Below are 24,573 nucleotides of genomic sequence, written 5' to 3'. Positions count from 1 at the left end.
CAACTTACAGCATCTTCTTTGACTGTGCAACCCTATCCTGGATCGGTAGGCTCTGTTGCAGTTACAGATATGGGTGTCTGGTTGTGATAGCTACTTTGATTAGTAACCATATTTATTAAAACCCGTATCCTAACCTACAATTAATAGCGTTATGTTTGAAACCCGTCACAACATTTTAAAATCTTTTACATAATACAATTTTATACTGTGACGCTAATTTCGCTAACCCTAACCCTAATCTACAATTAATAAGGCCACACATGAAATCATTAACAACATTTTAAAATGCTTTACGCAATGAGAATTATTTTGTTACACCAATTCTACATCTCAGCTTAGTTCATTGCCAACTTGCAGCATCTGCTCTGACTGTGCAAGTCTATTCGAGTTCAACAGAAACATTCCTGAAGTCGACAAGAAATAACTGAAGAAATTCAGAGGTTACATCGGCTGAAACGTTGTGGGAATAACAATCCAGATTAGAACAATAGTCTGAAGAATCCAAATAATATGGACTATTGAAACTTGCGGGTTACCGCTTATTAAGGCCCAGTATTTTTATCTTTGACCCCCAAAATCAACATAGATTAGACCATTCCTGTAATGACCTGGTCTCAGTTTATTGTGGCATAATGCTGATTCTGTGTAGTTCTAGGAGGTTCACCCTCCCAGGTTTTGCCTTCTCTTTTTAAGAAAGGGTTAGATTATTGCTAATCGCCTGAGGCGCCACTACTGAGGAATGCTGATGGAGCTACCCAAGCACTTTTTACAGGTTAGAGTGCCCCTCCTTGAGGGTTCTGACTTCTCAGTCCCATTTTCCGATCCTTGTGTCGGAAAGTGGGATTGAAAAGTTCTTGCAGTGAGAGAGAATTTAATTTTTTTTTTAAGGTCCGGTAGAATATAAGATATCATGCTGATCAGCAATGGTGGAACTTGTGTGAGGTTTGATTGTATAAGAGGACAGATCAACGTGAACTTGTTTACATTAGACTTGAAAACGACCATGTTATAGTTAGCTGGGAAGTAACCCTATGGTATTATGTTCCACAGACGAACAATTCTAGGGAATAAACTTTGCTCGTGGAATTTTCGTTTAGCTTTAGGCTCTCAAATGCTACTAGGTAGGGGAAACTTTTTTGAATGTTGTAACTGTTAACGGAACGGTTTTGTCACTTGTTCAGAATAAGAAGAAAAAAATTGAAAATCGAAATATTGAATTTCAGTTAAAACCAATGGTACCTACTTAAGTGTCATGTCGAAATTAGTAAAATATCAAAAAATTACGAAAAACGCTAATGTAGGAAATAAAGTATTAATGAAAATACTTTCCAAAGTAAATTTCAAGTTTTAATCTACATAAATAAAACAGTAGATATACACACAGGGCGTCCCAATAAAATGTCTACATACTTTAAAGTATCTCAACTTTCTACATGAATGCACTATGCCACGTTTCCAAGAAATATTTAGGAATAAAGAATAATACTTCCAGCGAAATAGAGCACCTCCCCATTGTCATGACATAAGAACCTATCATTTGCCAAACAGATTTTTTTTTTTTTACATAGTAGTCACCACTTATCAAGGCTCAGAAGCCACTCAGGGATAAGAGTTATTGCGTGTACAGTAATCAATGGGATAATATCGTAGTAATCGTTAGTATTGGAGATTTGATAAAGTGTCTTACTTAAGGAGCCGGTTTATCAGGAATTTGTTTATGTAGTAAGTTGTAGTCAGGTAGGAAACAGGCAAACGGAAAAGAGTTTCACAGGTGTGCACTTCTAAGAAAGAAGCTTTGTTCATGGAATCTACGTTTTGATTTGTAAGACAAAGAGAACGTATCGAGTACTGTCCTCACTGGATTAGTCCCCCACCTTGGATTTTGAGGGTAGCAGGCATTTTAAAAACAAGGTTCACACCAAAAAACGAGCTACAATGAATGAGTTGAAAGCAACCACTGAAAGAAGATGTATCAACATACCAATTGAACTTATTAGAAACGTTTGTGATTCAATCAGTGAATGTTGTCAGCTGTTCATGGACAACAATGGCCAATAATTTGAACACTTTCGATAATTAGCGGGTTTCTGTATTTATTTGTTCACAGTATTTTGATGTATGAAACTTTTCTTTATTTTGATAAATGTTGGTTTTATGGTCATCAAAAGTATGTATACATTCTATTCGGGCACCCTGTATGTATGTGTGTTTATCTGTGTGGAAATATTTAACCTATAAACTTTGAAGCTGTTGATCACGTAGCACTGAAATTACCAGGAAATAGTAATCATACAGGATGGTTTATACCGAGTAAAATATTTGTTTGGGTGGATGAATAATGCATAAAGAAATATGTGAAATATATCGGCAAGTTGAAACGCAAAATGTTCATTTCAACTTGCCGGCGTATTTCTACTACTTCTGCGCATGCACAAATTCATTCATAGCTTGAAGTGGGTTGATATTAAGGTGGTTGGTTGTTTTTGTTTTACGGCATATCAACCCTTCTCAGGTTATTTAATGCCGAATCCAAAGATTTTGAAGACAAATTTTCGGCATGACAATTTTTTTTTTTTTTTTTTTTTTTTTACATAAGCGTCAGCGTCACCACTTAAAAAAAAATTGTCATACCGAAAATAGTATTATATCCAAAAATTGCGAAAAACCATGGAATAGAAAGTTAGGTGAATTTTTACGACGTGCCCCAGCGTATTATAAACACCCCAACCTCCCCATGTTAAGAACGGTTTTCGGACTAATCATCCCCAACGTCGAAAACCGTTCTTAACATGAAGAGGTTGGTGAGGAGGGTGTATATTCTGAAAGCCGTTCTTAACATTAAGTACGTAATATTGTTTTTGCTTAAAACGACATATTAAAAAAAAATCGATCTGTCGACTATATCTTAGCAGGAACCGAAACAGCAGATATAAAAGACGTAAGACGATCGGGGGGGGGGGGCGTGTTACCGAGTTTTCGTTGAAGACGAAACACTCCTTATATCCGCAAAACCTATCAATATACAAGGGAGATGACTCATGATGACTTCAATACGATGAGTATGACGCTATTTAACAATAACTTCAACCCCCCTCTCGCCAATATATAAAATCTATAGAGAGTGTGTGTGTGTGTGTGTGTGTGTGTGTGTGTGTGTGTGTGTGTGTGGGTGGAATTTATAATGAGGTGAAGGAATGGAGAATGAAATTCCTGAAAAAAATCTCTTTCACTATTTTTTTAAACTATCATTTTTACTGTTGAATTAGGCTTGAGAATTAAAAAAAGAAAAACAGATTTTTTTTCCTGCGTAGAATGACTTTGTTGTTAATCGAAGCATATCTATCTATCTATCTATCTATCTATCTATCTATCTATCTATAAAAGTGAGAATGTGCGTGTGCGTGTGTGTGTGTGTGTGAGAGAGAGAGAGAGGATAAATCTCAACCTATATACTCAACGAATTTTTAGTGTACAAACTTGAAATTTGGTATATAGGGTATTCAGACGTGTGGAAAACTTTTTAATCAGTTTTCAAAAAAAAAAAAAAAAAGGCGGGGAGGCTGCTAAGGGTCAAAATTGAAAAATTAGTATTTGGGGGTCATCTGATTTTTATCTGTCAACTGTTCCATGACTGCGCATGCGCGAATCGTCTACATGGCAGATTACTTATGTTAAGAATAAGTAAGTTTGAAAACAGTTTTTAAAGCACATGGCAAGCTGGCCTAATGGTTATCATACTTGATTCATTGTCTTTAGGTTTTGGTTTCGATCTCAGCACAAATATTTTTTTAATTTTACTTACAAGAAGTGAATCGTTTAGAAAAAACAATACTCGCATGCACATATCTCAGTTTTTTTCGTTTTTTTTAAAGAAATTTAACGTTACATACAATACCGGGCAATGCCGGGGACATCTGCTAGTATATATATATATATATATATATATATATATATATATAGAGAGAGAGAGAGAGAGAGAGAGAGAGAGAGAGAGAGAGGGAGAAAGTTTTGGAAAAATATATGGCAATTAAGCTACACAGAATATTCCACGTTTCATTCTCGTGAGAATTCGTCAGGCAGAAAGACAGAGTATTCTGTGTAGCTTAATTGCCATGTATATTTTCATAACTTACTACCTAGTTCTACCTATAAATTGAGCACTGTTGAAATAAATGCTGAAAATTTACGCCTAAAATTATATCTTCGTATATTAATTTATGTGATTAAATGAAGTAGTCATATATATATATATATATATATATATATATATATATATATATATATATATATATATTAAGAGGTATATTTGGTAAAAAAAAAAAACAGAGAAACAGTGCTCGATACGTTGGTAGAGCTAAATATGATTTTATTAATTCAACCTCGAGAGTATTTGCTTAAATCATTACAAGATTGTTTCTACAGACAGGATAAACAAATTATCCAACCTATGTCATCGGACAATTTAAGCCAAAATAAAATGTAAGAAAAGGATTTTTGATTACATATGGATATTAAAAACCAAGAGTTGGAGTAATGGATAGAGAGGGGAGAGGGGAAGGAGTGAGAGAAAAGAAAGGAGGAGAAGGGATGGGGGGGGAGAAAAAGTATATTTAAATGAATTAAAATTAGAAATTAGAATTAAAAAAGAGAGAAGAAAAAATAGATTGAGGATGTCAAGAAGTCGTTTATTAAAAGGGATGACAAGCAGAAACCATACGCTTCTATTATTTTATCTTTTCTATCTCCTCTTCTTATTTTGTTATACCCCCTCCTTTTTTCTTCTTTTTTTATTTTATCCCTTTTAACAAACAACTTCTTGGCATCCTATAGGTTTTATTTATAGTTTTTTTTTTATAGTTTTTTAGTTTCTGAAATTTTTTTATAGTTTTTATTTATCTTTTAACGTTTCTATTTATTTTTTAAAATGAAAAAAAAAATTGATAGGTTTTTATTTAGTTTTTTAAGGGTTTTTTATTTTTTATAAGTTTTTTTATTTTTTTAAGGTTTTTATTTTTTAATTTTTATAGGTTTTATCTATTTCTTTTATAGTTTTTTATTTTTTGTTTTTTTATAGTTTTTTATTTACTTTTTATAAGTGTTTTATAAGTTTTTCTTTTTATATTTTTTTTTAGTTTTTATCTATTTTTATATATTAGATTACAGATTTCGCATAATTTTTATATGTAAGATTTTAATATTTTCTTTGCTTGCATGAATGTGAAACTTTCGGCATAACATAATTTTTGTATAATCTTGAAAAATAATTTTTTTAGTCAAATTTAAAAGCAGAAATATAGAAAATAATTGAATTAAAAAAATGGTAAAAATTATACAAACGTTCACGATAGGAATGTACGAATGTACGGCTAGAGAAGAGAGGAGAAAAACCAGCACCCCCTTCCTCTCTTTAACTAACTGACATCATTTTCAGATAGCCTTTCAACTTTCTAACATTTTGGGCTTCCATATAATCCATGTTTACACGACTTCCGTTTTGTTGTGATTCTGTGAAGACAAAATCTCTCGCTTTTGGGGGCTAATCAAGCTATTTTTTTGTACAAATAAGGTGGGTTTTCTTTTTTTTAATTTAATTCAATATATTAGGACTTTAATAATTTTCTTTGAAATCGACCCAAAAAACTAATATATATCTTTTAAGGGATTTTTACTGTGAATATATTTAACTTCAAAATTTTGCTTAGTTTGTTAGCTTGCCATGTCGCTGTCAAAACATTTTTAATTACAACTTTGTTTGTTTTTATTTTTGGTAAAATCCATTGAAAGCGGTCGGTGGTTCTATGAGAAAATAAAGCTGTGTACGCATTATAAATGTTTCTTTTCTGTGTCTTACGTTATACATTAGTACATTAGGGGTCATTTCGAGTTAAAAGTTTATTTACTGCACCCATCTGGACTAGAGAAAATCATGATTTAAATGTGTATGTCTCGTCTAAATAACTAACGATAATTCTCTGATATGGCCGACCAGACGGGTGATCAAAAAGTCAGATCGAGCGTACCGCGTACCGGAAAACGAAATGAGACTAACGAAATGAGCCAAATCGAAATTGAATTTTATTTACGTTTGAATAAAAAACAATTGAGTTATTTTTTTTATTCAAGAACCCCGCCCCGCCCCCCCCCCCAAAAAAAAACGGGCAAAAAAAAAAAAAAAAAAAACACGGCAAAAAAAAAAAAATTATCCACCAAGAAAATAAAACATAAAAAATTAATCTGAAAAGCGCAAAGTTCAAGCCCAAAAAAAAAAAAAAAGAAAAAGAAAAAAAGGCCAATTGTCAATTTGATCTCATTTCGTTTTCCGGTACGCTCGATCTGACTTTTTGATCCCCCGTCTGGTCGGCCATATCAGAGAATTATCGTTAGTTATTTAGACGAGACACACACATTTAAATCATGATTTTCTCTAGTCCAGATGAGTGCAGTAAATAAACTTTTACTCGAAATGACCCCTAATGTACTAATGTATAACGTAAGACACAGAAAAGAAACATTTATAATGCGTACACAGCTTTATTTTCTCATAGAACCACCGACCGCTTTCAATGGATTTTACCTTATTTTTCCATGTGTACAAATATTTTTTTTTTTCCTTTTGGAAATTAAGTTTAGTCTCTAATCTTTCAAATACAATCCAAAAGTAGTCGGAAACCTACAAAAAATTATGATAAACCGGCTTTCAAAACTAAGTCCCCTTATTTTTTCCCATCATTTTTGCCCGTACCTATGTGAAACTGTTGCCTAAATACATGATTTAAAGACACCCAAAGAGGAAAAGATGTAAACACCCTGAAAATCTTGGTAAGAATTAAAGAAATTTAAAAAAAAATATGACTTTAAACTTAGGGTTCAGTTTAGCATACAAATTTAAAGATGTAAACATTAACTAAAGAATAACAACACGTTATCCAGAATGGACGTCCATTTGGACCATATTGGATAACGTTACCTAATCTTTACATATTTAAAGTGTGTGTTTCTCAATATAAAATGCGTACTTCTCAATAGATTTTAACTCGAAAAGATTTATCATATAATAATATTTTTTTTTAAATTAAATATTCTGTTATTCTAAAAAAAAAAAAAACAGCCAAGTTTGTCTGCTTATTTTAAAACTGGTAAAACATTTTTTTTTCTTTTTTTACAAAGGGGTTACCAAATATCAAGACCTGGGGGCCACTCGAGGATAAGGGTTAATGTGTGTATTGTAGTCATTGGGATAGTAGTGTAGTAATCGTTTACGGTGGAAATTTTGTATAATCAGATTCTTTACGAGGACGGGTTCAATAAGATTAAGAACTTCGGCAAATGTGTAGTTTAGCAGCCTAAATTATTTGACAGACAAAAAATTATAAAAACTATTTATTTTTTTTATATAAAACACATTATTATACCCTAAGGTTGAAATAAAACCTGAAAAAAATTTCATTTTTATTATTTTTTTCAACACTTTTTATTAGATTAAATGTACGACAATCCAAGCCGCCATATTGTTTTTTAAATTTGGCCTTTCTGAGGTTTGACAGATTGGCCTTTTTTTTTTAGGCCAAATTTGGCTTCTTTTTTTTTTTACGCTCTTTCATTACAAAATGGCGGCCAAAACAGTTCCACGAGCGTAAAAAAGGCCAATTTGTCAAACCTTAGAAAGGCTAAATTTTTAAAGCAATATGGCGGCCTCCATTGTTGTACATTTAATCTAATAAAAAATGATGAAAAATAATAAAAATGAAATTTTTTCAGGTTTCATTTCAGCCTTTGAGTCTAATATAAAAATAAATAGTTTTTATAATTTTTTGTCTGTCAAATAATTTACGCCGCCAAACTACAAATTTGCCAGAACTTTAAGCAGAAGAGACTTTTCCAGGGAATTGACCGTCAAGCAGAGAGATCAACTGGACATGAAAGTAAGCAAAGACATCGGGAACTTAATTATAACGTAATTTTATTTATGTAATTATTTTAACCGCATGGGGGCAAATAATAAAACTTTGCGAAGAGTTTTTTTTTTTTTTTTTTTTTTTTTAGTTCTGTGACGAGAAAAGCGTCGTGGTTGCTAATAGCAACGAAATCGCACGTGTGAAAGAGGAACGGGTTTAAATCACGTGTCCGAAAAAATGGAACTCATTTTGGGGGCAGTTGAGGATATTTGTCGCACGAAAAAGGTCCGACAAGAAGAAAATGATGAATCGATAAAAACGGCGAAATACACCTCAAAAGGGAAATCAAAGGTTAGTATTTAAAAATAATCCTTATATTTGCATACAAACACGAAAACCTCAGCGATGTTTGGGGACTTAGGTTATTTGCTATAAAATTCAAATTGCGTAGATTGTGGTGCTGGTGCTGTTGCTGTTTTAAACCAAAACATTTCGGCACATGTTTGCTTTAAGCGAAAAAAAAAGGGGGGGCTGTAACTCTTACATGATTGGAGTGGACATTAATAGGGATCACACCGGGTTATATATATATATATATATATATATATATATATATATATATATATATATATATATATACGTGTGTGTGTGGGTTTGTATTACTGTACACATAGACTCGAAAAAGTTGTCAAAAAACAAATATATAACAAATAAATGTTATCAAAGGCAAGATAAGTTACTTTTCTACCAAACTGGATATATTTTTCGCGTTTTTATTCAATGTAACATGTTTATTCAGCTCGAAAACCATAGTGTTTACCGATGTATTGGAAAATTCAAAATGGCGCCCGACTCTCTCTTTAACACGGTAAGTTCGGAAAAAGGTGTTATAAATAATAAACTCGACAAAATACTGTTAGAAATTCGCTCAATATATGTTACCGTGACATAAGTTGACATATATTCGGTGTTTTTTTAATAGTATTTTGTCTAGTTTATTATTTATAACACCTTTTCCTGAACTTACTGAGAGAGTCGGGCGCCATTTTGAATTTTTCAATACATCTGTAAACACTGCATGTTTTTCGAGCTCAATAAACATGTTACATTGAATAAAAACACGAAAAATATATCCAGTTTGGTAGAAAAGTAACTTATCTTGCCTTTGATAACATTTATTTGTTATATATTTGTTTTTTGACAACTTTTTCGAATCTATGTGTACAGTAATACAAACCCACTAAATTTAATTATTTTATTTTTAAACAAAAAAGAAATTTAGTACTACTACCCGCCGAAAATGGAGGCGTCATTTTTTTCAGGCACCTGTTGTCAAAATCAGTGGAAGAAATCAGTATTTTTAAACTATGACCGAAGCATGAAATAAATCAAAAAATTAAGCTAGATAATGATTCCTTCCGGAAAGAACTAATTACTACTTGCCCCAGTGTAGTATGAACACCCCAAACTTCCTCATGTTAAGGACGGCCTTCGGAATACCCCCCCCCCCAACCTCGAAGGCCCTTCTTAACATGGGGAGGTTGGGGGGTTATACTACTCTCAGGCACGTAGTAATTAGTTCTTTCCGGAAGTAATCATTATTTAGTTTAAATTTTTTTAAATTTATTTCATGCTTATTGCTTCGGTCACAATTTAAAATACTGATTTCTCTCTCTGATTTTGACAACAGGTGGCCGAAAAATGGCGTTTCCATTTTTGGCGATAAACTGTAGAAGTACGAGAAATTTAAATAGCTATTTTATTTATAAACAACGAGGGGGGGGGTACCCGGCGTTGCCCGAGTGTTTGGAGGTGTGTGTGGTTTTGGGTAAATAAAAACTCGGGGGGGGGGGGTAAAATAAAAAAAAAGTTTTGTTAGGTAAGTATGAGGATCGAACCTGAACCCTTGAGGTAAAGTTGGAAATTAAAGTGTGAAAACAACATGCAACGTTAACCATTGGACCACCGCGAAATACTAATAGAAACATGTTTGGATTTATTTAAGCACTTAGAATTGGCAGGTGCACGTTTTAATGACTTAATGAAGTCAACTTTGACTGCGGGACAGTATTTTATTTACTGCGGGAATGCTTTTTTTATTTTTATTTTCCAAGATATTGGGGGGGGGGCAGCTTTTTTTTTTTTTTTTTTTTTTACACAGTGATCACCACTTATCAAGGCCCGGAAGCTACTCAGGGATAAGGGTTATTGCAAGTACATTACGTTAGTGTGGAGATTTGATGAAGTGTTTACTTAAGGGGGCGGTTCATTAGGAATTTGTTAACGTTGGACTTGAACACATCCAAGTTGTAGTCCGGAGGGAAGCAGGCAGACGGAACAGAGTTCCACAGGCGTGCAGTTCTAAGAAAAAGCTTTGTTCATGGAATCCGTGTTTTGATTTAGGCACAGATATAGAGTGGGGGAAATTTTTCACAGTGGATTCAGCTAGACGGGTGTTTTTCGTGAAAGATTGGCGAGGGAGGACCAGAGATTGGAGTTCAGACGAGCACCTGCCATGGAAATAACGATAAAACAAGGATAGACTCGCAACGTCTCTTCTGTGGGAGAGAGGTTGCAGGGTAGAGAAAAGGGCATCCCCCACTAAGCCATGAAGTCTATTTTGTACTCTGTCAAGACAGGATAGGCTGTTTTTAGCAGCTCCTGCCCAGATATGGCAACAGTATTCCATCTTTTTTTTTTTTTCAATATGAATACAGCTCCCCATAAAAAGGGGATTGTTCAAATTGAATAGCAATTGTCTGATATAAGGAATATATTTCCACATTGATCAAATTTGATTGCTTTCGGACATTTCCGGCGATCGCAACTGAAAAAATACTGCCAGAATTAGTGTTGCTTTTATTATGCAAAAAAGCCTAATCCACATGCGGCGAGCGAAAAATGTTGAATATTTATCTTTTCAAAGTCGAGCAAATTAAATAGACAGGCGACCTCCGTGGTTAACTCATAGATATTATGATTTATATATGATATAAAAAGTTTTAAGAAGTTGTGAGCCGATCGACCGCTTCTTGGAAAAAAGCCTTTTATAGACAAACACAAAAAGCTAACATACATACATACATACGTACATACACACATTTTCGCTTTTATATTCATAGAAGATGATGGCAGAGCAGCAGAACTTTGAACTTTATTAAAGAACATTTTTAAATAATATTAATAAAATAAATAGTACTTGTACAGTTTAATCAAGACCTTAAAAAACGAAAATATTGAAAAAAAAAAGTTTATATTGTACGTATCTGTTTTAGATTGAAAAAAAATTTCACTTAATTTGATTGAGTAGTTTTTTTTTTTTTTTTTTTTTTTTTTACAGCGGAAAAACATGTTTTTATGACAATACGTTGAAGGTAGACATCTTTGAATTTTTTTGAACACACCACGGGGAAATAACTCAGTTTAAAGCACCTTCTCATCTTTAATACTAGCTTTTCTTCCTAAAACTCGAACCATTTGCTCGGTATCATAACAAAAAAAAAAAAAACTACTTGATGAAATTAAGTGAAATTTTTTTCAGAGAACTTCAATCCAAAACGGATACTTGAGTCCAAAACGGAGGAAAAAGGCACCTACGACACGAGATCCTACCTCGACTTTCTGCATCAATAACTCCCATCCAAAAAGCTGCTGAAATTTCTTTGAGCTTGCTGCTCTTTCTCCAGTGAATACAGCCATCCAGAAGGTAAACTCACATACATGCACATACCCACAGTGGAACTTTAAAGCGAACTTTCTGACAATTTTATCTACTTCTTATTCAAGAACTTTAAAACTTATCATCAAACTTTGGTCTTTCAAAGTATATTTTACATTTCTGGAAAATTGTTGATATATAAATATATTTTGTTTGTTAATTCATGTTTCCCCAAAATTCTGCTGTTGAATTTAGACTAGCCTGGGTGCCCGGTGTTGCCCAGGTGTTTGAAGGTATGTGTTGAGCAAAAAAATAAAAAAAGTGGTTGTAAGCAGACAGGCTCGAACTGTACCGCATAGGAGGTAAAGAACATAAAAAAAAAAAAAAACATGACGTCTTTGCTGTTGCGTCCATCATCAAACCAGAAGTGACATCGGTTTAAATTAAGTCAACTCAATCAAAAAGAAGATGATGACTTTCGAAAATATCAGCGAAAAAAGCGACCCCTCCTTGTAGAAAAGTGTCCAGTTGAGGATGAAGGAATTAATGTTTTTTAGCCAATTTTTCGATACTTGTTGTCCCAAGGGTCGAGCTTCAAAACGATACTGATCTTGTGAAAATCCGTTGCCTCTCTCGAAATTTTTAGGCAGACATACAAACCTACATACATTTAAACAGACAGGTGAGATTTATATTATAGACTAGTGGGAGGTACCCAGCGTTTCCCAGGTGTTTTGATGTGTAAAAGAAAAAAAAATTTTTAGTAGGAAGGTAGGATTGAACCCCGAAGCCTTGACGCGAAGGTGGAAATAAAAGGGAAAAAAAGTCAGACACCTAACCGTCTCGGTCACGAGGGAAAGGAACTGAGAAGGGCGTTAATGTTTATGAAGCGAAATAAACAGGTGCGAGGAAGTGTCATGGTGTCTGACCTAGTTTTGTGCTGCAAGCCAGATCATTCGCTTTTCGAAGCGGCGAGCTGGTAAAAGTCGGGCAAATTAAATACACACGTGATCCCTGTTCGTAACTCTTAGATATTATCATTTAAACGTTATATAAAAAGTTTACAGAAGGAGTAAGCCGACTGATCACTTCTCGGAAAAAAAACTTTCGCGGACATACAAAAAAAGCGAACATACATACATACATTTTCGCTTTTATATATAGATAAGTGGTGATTGATTTATGTATTTATTCATCTTTTTCATCCCCTAATTTAACAGCATGTTTATTAATTGTTAGCAGTTTGGAAACAATCTAAATTAAACTGTTTGTAACCATGTGGTACTAGAGAAACAGTTAGCCCCCGCCCCCGCTCTAAATTCTTATACCTTTAGCAAAAATAGTCAAAAAAAAAAACAAGTCGTTGAAGTTGCATTGGTTTTAGTGTTCCAAATTTTCGTATGAAAAAGTGAACTATAATATATATGAAATCTGGACAAATTAAAACATAATATTTAAGCGACCCCCCCCCATCCCCCGCTAGTATCATTTATAATAATTTTTATTTTTTTATATTAAAATAACTAATATTTATCATCTAAATTTATGTTAACCCTACGAGACCTGAACTACTGAAGCTATGTCTGGCCTCCTTGGCAAATTGTGAAATTTAGATCTGAAGCTACAAAATTGCAACCCCATCCCTCATCAACCACACTAGAATCTTCCCTATCACCTGGTTGAGTGACATGCCCACTTGTATCATCAGAATTATCATCACTTTCTCCTTCATCGATATATTCATCATCACTAGCGTTACTTGATTCAGAAACATACTACTGATCAAATTCGCTTTCACCCGAATCAGAATTTGTCACTCTAAGACTTGTTGCACCGTGAAACGCCTTGGTCTTGCTCTTTTACCTGTCGAAGTTCTTGGTTCGTCACTAGCTCACTTCATGGCTACTTTAGTCTACAAAAAAATTCACAACTCCACGAAAACAAAGGAAGCCAAAATCGAAGCTAAACAGCGATTGGGTAATTATTTTTAACTCGTGACAACACAAAAACACACGATTGGAAAAATACCGGTTTAGCAGTAACTTGGTATATAGCATTTTTGGAAATTACCGGTATATCGGTAACTCGGTCTGATAGGGTTAACAATGGTTAAATCTACAATGAGTGTATTTGGGTTTTAAATACGAAACTAACGTTTATTTCATAGATGATTTATTTATAGTGGTAAAGGCTTATGCAGAACTAACCACACCATTGAACAACTGCTAATCTCAGTCGGTGCAATGGCTGCCACAAGACAGTGGACAGTAGACCTCAGCTTTGACATCAAAGTTTTCCTACACCTAAATTTTTTTTTTGTTTTTTTTTTTTAGTTTCAATTCTCTTGGTTTCATGTGGTCGTCTATACTTCTGTTCATGTTTTTTCTGTTACAGCTTCCATTTGTCCAGTGTAGTGCTTGCAGTTTATGTGAGCTTATTATTATTATTACTAGCACGGGTGCCTGGCATTGCCTGGGTGTTTGGAGGTGTGTGTAAAAAAAAAAAAAAAAAAAAAAAAAAAAAAGTGGTAGTTGGAAGGCAGGCTGGAACCCGTACCGTGAAAGAGGAAAAGAACGGGGGAAAAAATGTGACGCCTTTGCTGTTACGACCACCGCCAAACCGGAAGTGATGTAGGTTTAAATTAAGGATAGACAATCGAAAAAAAGGGGATGACTTTCGGAAATATTGGCAAAAAAAGCGACCCCTCTCTGTAGAAAAGTGCCCAGTTTAGGGTGAAGAAATTAATGTTTTGAGCCAATTTTAAAGTATTTGTCATCTGAAGGGTCGAGCTTTCAAACAATACTGATCTTGTGAAAATCCGTCACCTCTGTCGAAAGTTTTAAGCAGACATGCAAACATACATACATATATTTATATATTGGTAGCTCAAATTTGCGACCCAAACCGATTAAAAAGCTTGCCCTATCTCTGAATACCCTTTATGTAAAATTTCAAATGTTTAGACCAGAAATTGTCTGAGTAATTTGGAAGAGACCGCAGAGGGCAAATTTTTTAAACTTTAACCCCTATTATGAACCCTGAACATTTATTGTTTTGGGTTCAAATCAAGTTATTAAGTTAGATCCAAGTCCAAGAAACCTATATCTAAAATTTCAATTGTTTACACCCAAAATTGTCAGAGGAGTTTAGTAAAGTTCTCAAAGGTCAAATCGTTGAACTTTGACCCCTTAGCAGCCAAATTTCTGGCCAAAACGAGATTAGAAAGATTTTCCCAAATCTCAATACATAATATAAAAATAAATTTTGTGTCTGTAGACTGAAAATTGACAGAGTTATTGCGTAGGGAAATGTACACACACACACACACAGACACACACTTTCACTTATATATATATATATATATATAGATAGATTATTATTATTATTGCAGTAGTAGTAGTAGTAGTAGTAGTAGTAGTCCACTTTTTTCTGTTAGTTGCAGAATTCACACTAACATGGCCGAGTTTTCTCTAAGCCTTACGATCTTATTTATTTTTTATAGGTTTTTATTTATATTTTATAGGTTTTTATTTATTTTTTATAGGTTTTTATTTATTTTTTATAGGTTTTTATTTATTTTTTATAGGTTTTTATTTATTTTTTATAGGTATTTATTTATTTTTTATAGGTATTTATTTATTTTTTATAGGTTTTTATTTATTTTTTATAGGTTTTTATTTATTTTTTATAGGTTTTTATTTATTTTTTATAGGTTTTTATTTATTTTTATAGGTTTTTATTTATTTTTTATAGGTTTTTATTTATTTTTTATAGGTTTTTATTTATTTTTATAGGTATTTATTTATTTTTTATAGGTATTTATTTATTTTTTATAGGTTTTTATTTATTTTTTATAGGTTTTTATTTATTTTTTATAGGTTTTTATTTATTTTTTATAGGTTTTTATTTATTTTTTATAGGTTTTTATTTATTTTTTATAGGTATTTATTTATTTTTTATAGGTTTTTATTTATTTTTTATAGGTATTTATTTATATTTTTATAGTTTTTTTTTAAATTTTTTTAATATGTTTTTTTTTAATTTTTTGAATATGTTTTTTTAATATGTTAATATGTTTAATACTATTCAGGTCATGTCATATGCTACTGGTTCCATGTAAGCTAGTACTACCTGTTGCATGGTCGGGTTACCAGTGACTAAACCGGTTCCCCCACCAGCCTGTCTGGTGAGGAGGGTGGCTAGTCTCCCAGAAGGATTAAAAACAAGACCTTTCAAAGGGTGTACGAACCCTCCTTTTTGGAGGGTTAACGGCCAACTAGCATCATGCATGTGTGTGTGTGTGTGTGTGTGTGTGCCTATAAGCACCGGTCGAATGGGTGGTGTGATTGTTTATAACTAAATGTTTATAATAGGAAGTTTCCCTGACTCTGTGGATGTATATGTTGTTGGGTGGGTGTTTATAAATATACAGGCGCATCTGTGCATCTATGTGGGTTCATGGAGGCTTTTAAGATGTGTATATGTGTTTATGTATTTGTACATAGGCGTATGCTGGTTGATGCATGGATACGGATGTGCTTTTCTGTGTGTTTATGAATATAGGTGCTTGCAAGAATACACATATGCATATGCGTGTGTGTGTGTGCGCGAGATCGGTTCCATAACACGATCCAGTGCATCTCTTGGTCTGTCATCTACCACCACTGCGGAACCGATCACCCAAGGGCTTGACAGATGTACGAAAGTGTAGCTATCAGTCAAGATTGTGTGCTGGCCTCCAGGCAGACGCCACTTGAAACTGAACTTCAGGCTAACAGTGCAGGGATCTATGGGAAGCTCAACCCAGACAGAAAAACCAGAAACTGTGACGCTCTGTTAAGGCAGTTTGAGAAAGTTGATAACACTCATTCTGGCTAGTCACTGTGACCAATGAGCTGCCGACTCATCTTGGGCAATCCTTGCCAGTCTGGCGTACCCCATTGGAGGAAAGGGGTGAAATGGTAACTGACAAAACCCACTTCATCCTAAAACTATCTTGTTAGCAAATTCCTTATGGACCATGAAACGAAAACAGAAAAAGAACTCATACTGACAGGGCGTCGCCCAGGATAATAAGGCCCACAATACACCCAACTTCAAGTTTGCATCGTGGAACATACGAACGATGCTTGACAGGTCTGATTTAGCAAGACCAGAAAGAAAAAGTGTGATTATATTGTGCGAATTAGAAAAATATGACATCGATATTGCTGCTCTGGGTGAAGTCAGGTTCAAAGAGAGTGGTTCCATTTACTGGAGTGGCAAGGCCTCTAGTGAGAGAAGTGAGTCCGGTGTCGGACTAGCCATCAAAAACGAGCTAGTGACGAAACTGATAGAAGTGCCCCATACGATAAATGACAGGCTGATGACACTCAGGTTACTTTTATCAGAAAACCGTTGGTGTACCCTGATAGCTATATATGCTCCGACTATGACAAACTCTCAGGAAACTATTGATATATTCTACCATCAGTTAGACAGTACAGTTGCATCCGTACCAAAACCGGATAAGATCATACTAATGGGAGACTTTAACTCCAGGGTAGGACAGGATTATATCACCTGGCCCAGAGCACTAAGGAAGTATGGATGCGGGAAAGTCAATTCAAATGGGGAGCTCCTCCTTTCACTTTGCACTGAGCATCAGCTTTGCATCACCAACACCTTCTTTAAACACAAACAACACAAACTCCTGGATGCACCCTAGAAGTAAACATTGGCACCTCATTGACTTCATCATCACTTGTCAACGTGACCTCCCAGATATCTTGGACACGAGAGCAATGAGGGGAGCAAAGTGCAACACTGACCATATTATGATCCGGACACAAGCGAGATTCAAACTGAGACGCAAAATAAAGATAAAGAACCCCCCCCCCAAGAAGCTGGATGTCAATGGCTTGAAACGTCAAAATGTAAGAGAAGAGCTGGTGAATGCTCTCAATGAGAGACTTGCTGAACCAACCGGAGATGTAAACTCAGATTGGCTGTCCTTCAAAGAAACTGTTTATGAAACATCCAAAGAGTGCCTCGGGCTGGTCGGGAAACGCCATGAGGACTGGTTCGATGAGAACTGCGAAGAAATCAAGCAACTCATCAACCAGAGAAATGCTGCAAGAGGTTCAATGTTGTTCAGGAACACTAGATCCATCAAAGCAAAGTACGCTAAGGCAAACAGCAAACTCCAGAGCAGATGTAGGGAACTTAAGAAAAGTTGGTGGATGGCTAAGGCTGCTGAACTACAGATTCTGGCTGACACCAATGACATGAAGGGTTTCTATGGGAGTATGAGAGCAGTCTGGGGCCCAAATGTGAGCCATCCCGATCAACTACTTGCAAGCGACAATTCCATCCTCACTGACAAATGCGAGCTTCTAAAACAATGGACTGAGCATTTCAAAACATTGCTAAATGAGATGCCAGACATTGACGAATGAGCAATAATCAACCTGGAGCAGTTCCCGACACAGCACTGGATGGACAGATTCCCTGACTCGGATGAAATCTGCAAAGCAGTGCTGATGTTACAGGATGACAAATCAGCTGGGTCTGACGGCATACCCTCTGAGATCATCAAGCGAGGAGGACAAAACCTACTTAGCACTCTCTGCACAATCATACAGAGTGCCTGGACCACTGCAACTGTTCCTCAAGATTGGAAAGACGCACAGCTAGTGACCATATTCAAAAAGGAAGATCGCAGGCTGTGCAGTAACTACAGGGGTATATCACTGCTCTCAGTCCCTGGGAAAGTGTTCGCTCATGTTCCCCTGAACAGGCTTACAGCGCACGCTGAAACCTTGCTACCTGAGGCACAATGTGGATTCCATGCAAACAGAGGCACAGCGGGTATGATCTTCTCACTCAAACAGATCCAGGAAAAGTGTGTGGAGCAAAATATGGAACTGTACAGGATCTTTGTGGATTTTACGAAGGCTTTCGACACGGTGGATCGAAGCACTTTTTGGGAAGTCTTGCTGAAGCTTGGCTTTCCTGCACACCATCAGCCTTGTCAGAGCCCTTCATTCAGGCATGAAAGCCACAGTTAAGCTGAAGGGCGAGCTCTCCGATCCATTCGACGTAGAGAATGGTGTCAGACAGGGCTGCGTCCCTGCTCCAACCCTCTTCTCACTCTACCTGTCAGTTGTGCTTCAGCATGCCTTTAGAAATTGTGATACTCGTACGGGAACTCATGTTTGCTGATGACACCGCATTTGTAGCGCGTAGTCATGAGGATGCTCAGGACATAATAACTCACTTCGCAGGATCAGCCAAGGCCTTCGGATTGAAGATTAACATCAAGAAAACCGAAATGATGTACCAACAATCTCCTGGATCACCAGCAACAAGCCAGCCAATTAAGATTCAAGACCAGGAGCTTTACAATGTCAGCAAATTCAAATACCTAGGGATCACGGTCATGAACAACAACAAAATGGACGAGGAGATTTCTACAAGAATGGCTAACGCTTTCATATCTTATGGAAAACTCAAACAGAAGGCCTGGCAAAATAAAGACCTGATTTTCAGAACTAAATGCTTGGTGTACCGCGCCATCGTCTTCTCGTCACTCTTATATGGTGCAGAAACTTCGCCAGTGTACAAACTGGTAGCCTGCAAGCTCAACACCTATATGATGAGACATCTGCGGCAGATTTTAAATGTCAAGTGGTATGACTTTGTCAGCAACAGGGAGATCCTATCACAAGCCAACCTCCCAAGCATGTATGACCTGCTCATCCGGAAAAACCTGAGATGGGTCAGGCACGTAAACAGAATGGAGAACTCCCGACTACCAAAACAGATACTGTTTTCACAACTGGAGGATGGGGTACGAGGCATAGGCAGACCTAAGCTCAGGTTTCGTGACACCGTCAAATGAAATCTAAAGGACAGGTTGATCCCTACTGGAAGCTGGCAGACCCTCAGTCGCGACCGTGACAAGTGGAGAATGATGGTTCACAGGAAGTCGTCTTCGGACACGAAGGACAGCACATGATGATGAATATGTTTAATATGTTTTATATAGGTTTTTAAAAAATTTGTAGGTTTTTTTATTTTTTTTACAGTTTTTTTTTTTTTCTTTTTTATAGCTTCTTTTATTTTTTTTATGTGTTTTTATTTATTTTTTGATAGGTTTTTGATTTTTTTTTTTGTTGGTTTTTTATTTTTTATGTATTTTTATTTTTTATAGGTTTTTAAAAAATTTGAAGGTTTTTTTTAATTTTTTTTACAGTTTTTTTTTTTAATTTTCTTTTATTTTTTTATGTGTTTTTATTTATTTTTTGATAGGTTTATGATTTTTTTGTTTTGTAGGTTTTTTTATTTTTTATAGGTTTTTAAAAAATTTTGATAGGTTTTTATTATTCTTAAATGTTTTTTATAGGTTGTTTTTTTAGGGCTTTTTTATAGGTTTTTATTCATTCATTTATTTATTTATTTTTTTCCGTTATTGTCGTAGTAGTTTGCCTTTTCTCCGTTAGTTGCAGAATTCACATGGCTTAGTTTCCTCCAAGCCTTACAGTCTTGGGCCAAGGTGTTCACATGGTTTCTTTTCATGTTCGGCCATTCACAAATGTTGTTTATTCATCTTTTCCTTTGCATGCATATCTTCCATAGCTGCACACTAGAATCAGGAAGGGAGATAAAGATTCTCCAGTTTGACAAGAACACCTGAAGAAGGTCTGAGGTTATAGCGACCGAAATGTTGTGAGAATGACATCCAAGAAGAGAAGAGTCTATGTATTTGGTCCAGACCAATGTGACTATCTTTCTCCAGATTTCTCTGCCTTCCATCAGCTGCCGCAGATGTTCAGGATCACGGTTGGCATCAAAACTGCTCTGCTGAGGTTGCTCCAGTTTTCTCCAACCCAAGAAATTTACTGGAATTTTTATTTCCTTTCCAGCTCTTTTGTGTGGTACTCAAAGGCCATACTGGGTCCGTCCACTCATGCCAATTCTTTGATGCGGACAAATACATCCTCAGTTCATCGGAAGATTCGACTGTGAAACTTTGGAATTCCAAGACCCTAGAATGCGTTCATACATTTTGTGACAACCAATCCCTTGCCATTTTAAAGGCTCATGTGGCGCCGGATAACAAAAGGTAAGGTTAGAGTATCCTTTGTTTGTACAAAACCACCATTCACCTATGCAGTATTGTTACCACATCTTGGCTGGTGCATCTACTACTAAGTCTCTCTCTCTCTCTCTCTCTCTCTCTCTCTCTCTCTCAGGCAGGGTTCAAAAAAGAGTCTAAAATCTAATTTAGATGGGATTTTGAACAAAACCTTTTATTTACTTCGCAGGGGTAGCATGCTTTTGTTCCGAATTTTGGGAGCCTTAATTCATACAAGGATCTGTTGGGTAGGGGTTAGAGTACTTGGAAAAATCAATCGTAAAAGTGATATTCTTCTGAAAGTTGAAGGTTCAATCCTCAGTGTGGGCAACCGAAAAATACATTTGTAAATTACTTAGGACCTCTATCCAGTCACGGCTGATCGAACGAGAACATGCTACCCCCATGAAGTAAATAAAGTGTTCCGTTCGAAATTCCATCCAAATTTCCAAGTTCAACAGAAACATTCCCTAAGTTAGAGAAGATATACCTGAAGAAGGTCCGAGGTTACAGTGACCAAAACGTTGTGAAAATGACGCTCAAGATGAGAACAGTAGTCCAAAAAATCCAAATAATACGAACAACCAATCCTCATCTCAAAAATTCAGAAATGTGAATTTATTATTCTCTTCTACACGGCCAGATCTGTGAAGTCTTTTGCTGCTGGTGTCATCCTAATATAAATAATCTTCGACCAACCAAACAGACAACAAAATCCCACCCCTTCACTGTAGAGATCCCCAAATGCCAGAAATCTTTCAGCTGTAATAGGCCCCTATTTTTGTACTGAGAGACTTTAGGATCCTCTCCCTATCTCCCTGATAGGTGGAAAGTAAGAAGACTCGAAGAAGTGGCACATATGTTGAGTGACGATCACTTACTAAGCAGATCTAGTACAAAATTTAACACGGCATGGGAATAATAGATAATATATACAGTAATAAGTAAAAACAATAATATGTATACCATTGCGAATTATTTAAGACCTTTATCCAGTCGTAGCTGATGGAACAAGAACATGGTACCCTTCATTGTTATGTTAGTAATAAGCATATTGTGGTGTAGTGGACTGGTGGATATATTATACATATCCCCCAGTCGTACAAGGTATGAGAAATGATTTGAATTGGGAAAGGAAAACTGAATTGCTTTGAGGAAGGAACGAAGAACGCGTTTACTTGAATTAAACGAACTAGGATTTATTTCGTGAAGAAACAAGTGAAAGAAAAGGGTACAACACGTGTTCATGTCCGTGTTCGTCCCAATTAAGGAATAATATATATATATACCAATCGGTACGGACCCGACCATGGAAGATCAGATAATAAATAAATGTGGATTTATAAGATCAAAGAATCCAACCTTGATCGCCCTTTGGGGCCCGTGGCGCAGTTGATAGAGACGTTGAATCTCTACGATTCCAGATGAACATTGTCTGAAGATAGCGGTTTCAATCCCACCCAAAGCATGCCAGAGGTAATTGGTCAAAAAATGTGGTGAGACAACAACAACTACGGATGGCAGTGATGGCTGAGAATGCAGTTAGGAGATTCGAAGTTCCTATCCGTCGCGGTTACCACCTGACGAAGGCCAGAGGAAGTTGGCCGAAACGTTGTGAACCAATAAAAAAGATTAAAAAAAAAAAAAACAACAACAACTAATAAAAGATGAGACTAATAGTCCGAAATAAAAATAAAAATTAATATATTCCTTTATTCAATTTTTATTTAATAACATATATTCCTTTATTCCATTTTTTTAATAACATATATTCCTTTATTCAATTTTTATTTAATAACATATATTCCTTTATTCCATTTTTTTTAATAACATATATTCCTTTATTCAATTTTCTTTTAATAACATATTCCTTTATTCCATTTTTTTTAATAACATATATTCCTTTATTCAATTTTTTTAATAACATATATTCCTTTATTTTTTTTTTTAATAACATATATTCCTTTATTTTTTTTTATTTAATAACATATATTCCTTTATTAAATTTTTTTTAATAACATATATTCCTTTATTCATTTTTTTTTTCATAATATATATCCCTTTATTTATTTTTTTAAAAACATATATTCCTTTATTAAATTTTTTTTTAATAACATATATTCCTTTATTTAATTTTTTTTAATAAAATATATTTCTTTATTCAATTGTTTTTAATAACATATATTCCTTTATTTAATTTTTTTTAATAAAATATATTTCTTTATTCAATTTTTTTTTAATAACATATATTCCTTTATTCATTTTTTTTTAATAACATATATTCCTTGATTCAATTTTTTTGGGATAACATATATTCCTTTATTCAATTTTTTGGGGATAACATATATTCCTTTATTCATTTTTTTTTTTTACCTAAAATGTAACAAACGTTGATGTTTCTAAATTTTTGAGATAAGGATTGATAATTCATATTATTTGGACTATTTGTCTCATCTTGAGTGTTTTACGTACAGCGTTTCGGTTGATGTAACCTCTGACCTTCTTTAGGTGTATCTTGTTGAGGCCGGAAAACTTTCTGTCGAATTTCAAACAGAACCCTTTATTTAATCCACCACAAAAAAAAAACAACTAATAAAAGATGAGACTAATAGTCCGAAATAAAAATAAAAATTAACATAAAATGCTCATCTCAAAATAAAAATTCCAATTAAGGAATAATATATATAAAGGAATATATGTATTAAAAAAGATTGAATAAAAGAATATATGTTATTAAAAAAAATTGAATAAAGGAATATATGTTATTAAAAAAAAATTGAATAAAGGAATGTATGTTATCAAAAACAATTGAATAAAGGAATATATGTTATCAATAAAAAATTGAATAAAGGAATATATGTTATCAAAAAAAAATTGAATAAAGGAATATATGTTATCAAAAAAAATTGAATAAAGGAATATATGTTATCAAAAAAAAAATGAATAAAGGAATATAGGTTATCAAAAAAAATTGAATAAAGGAATATATGTTATCAAAAAAAATTAAATAAAGGAATATATGTTATTAAAAAAATTGAATAAGGGAATATATGTTTTTAAAAAAAAATTGAATAAAGGAATATATGTTATCCCAAAAAAATTGAATACAGGAATATATGTTATTAAAAAAAATTGAATAAAGGAATATATATCATCAATAAAAAATTGAATAAAGGAATATATCTTATTAAAAAAAAATTGAATAAAGGGATATATGTTATCAATAAAAAATTGAATACAGGAATATATGTTATTAAAAAAAATTGAATAAAGGAATATATGTTATCAATAAAAAATTGAATAAAGGAATATATGTTATTAAAAAAAATTGAATTAAGGAATATATGTCATCAAAAAAAAATTGAATAAAGGAATATAGGTTATCAAAAAACGATTGAAAAAAGGAATATAGGTTATCAAAAAAAAATTGAATAAAGGAATATATGTTATTAAAAAAATTGAATAAAGGAATATATGTTATCAAAAAAAAATTGTATAAAGGAATATATGTTATTTAAAAAAAATTGAATAAAGGAATATATGTTATCAAAAAAATTGTATAAAGGAATATATGTTATCAAAAAATATTGAATAAAGGAATATATGTTATCAAAAAAAAATTGAATAAGGGAATATATGTTATCAAAATAATTGTATAAAGGAATATATGTTATCAAAAAATATTGAATAAAGGAATATATGCTATAAAAAAAAATTGAATAAAGGAATATTTGTTATAAAAAAAAATTGAATAAAGGAATATATATTATTCCCCCACCCCCAAAAAAATCGGTTTTGCAATAAAATCTGATGATGATTCCTCATGGGGCTGTGTCTATGGTCTGAGTGGTTAGTTCTTGCCAATAAAGCTACATTATTAGGTGGCCAAAGTCTAGATGAGA

At 34.0% G+C, this 24,573-nt stretch overlaps 1 protein-coding gene across 2 annotated transcripts in view; it reads left to right on the top strand.

Moving 5' to 3' along the window:
- The first annotated feature begins 7,931 nt into the window (after nucleotides 1-7,931).
- Nucleotides 7,932-24,573, top strand: part of LOC145268818 (pre-mRNA-processing factor 19-like) — a 65,713-nt gene continuing 49,071 nt past the window's right edge. Inside the window, exons 1-2 of one of the 2 annotated variants that reach the window (XM_080124458.1) lie at nucleotides 7,932-8,246; nucleotides 20,460-20,659. In XM_080124458.1, the coding sequence (XP_079980584.1) occupies nucleotides 8,133-8,246; nucleotides 20,460-20,659 (314 nt within the window). In that variant the 5' untranslated portion in view covers nucleotides 7,932-8,132. The remainder of the gene's footprint in view (nucleotides 8,247-20,459; nucleotides 20,660-24,573) is intronic. The other variant, XM_080124457.1, reaches the window with a different exon arrangement.

Source organism: Euprymna scolopes, chromosome 44 (genome assembly GCF_053919585.1).
Source record: "Euprymna scolopes isolate OS-2025 chromosome 44, ASM5391958v1, whole genome shotgun sequence".
NCBI lineage: Eukaryota > Metazoa > Mollusca > Cephalopoda > Sepiida > Sepiolidae > Euprymna > Euprymna scolopes.
This window is presented reverse-complemented; position numbering and strand designations above follow the sequence as displayed.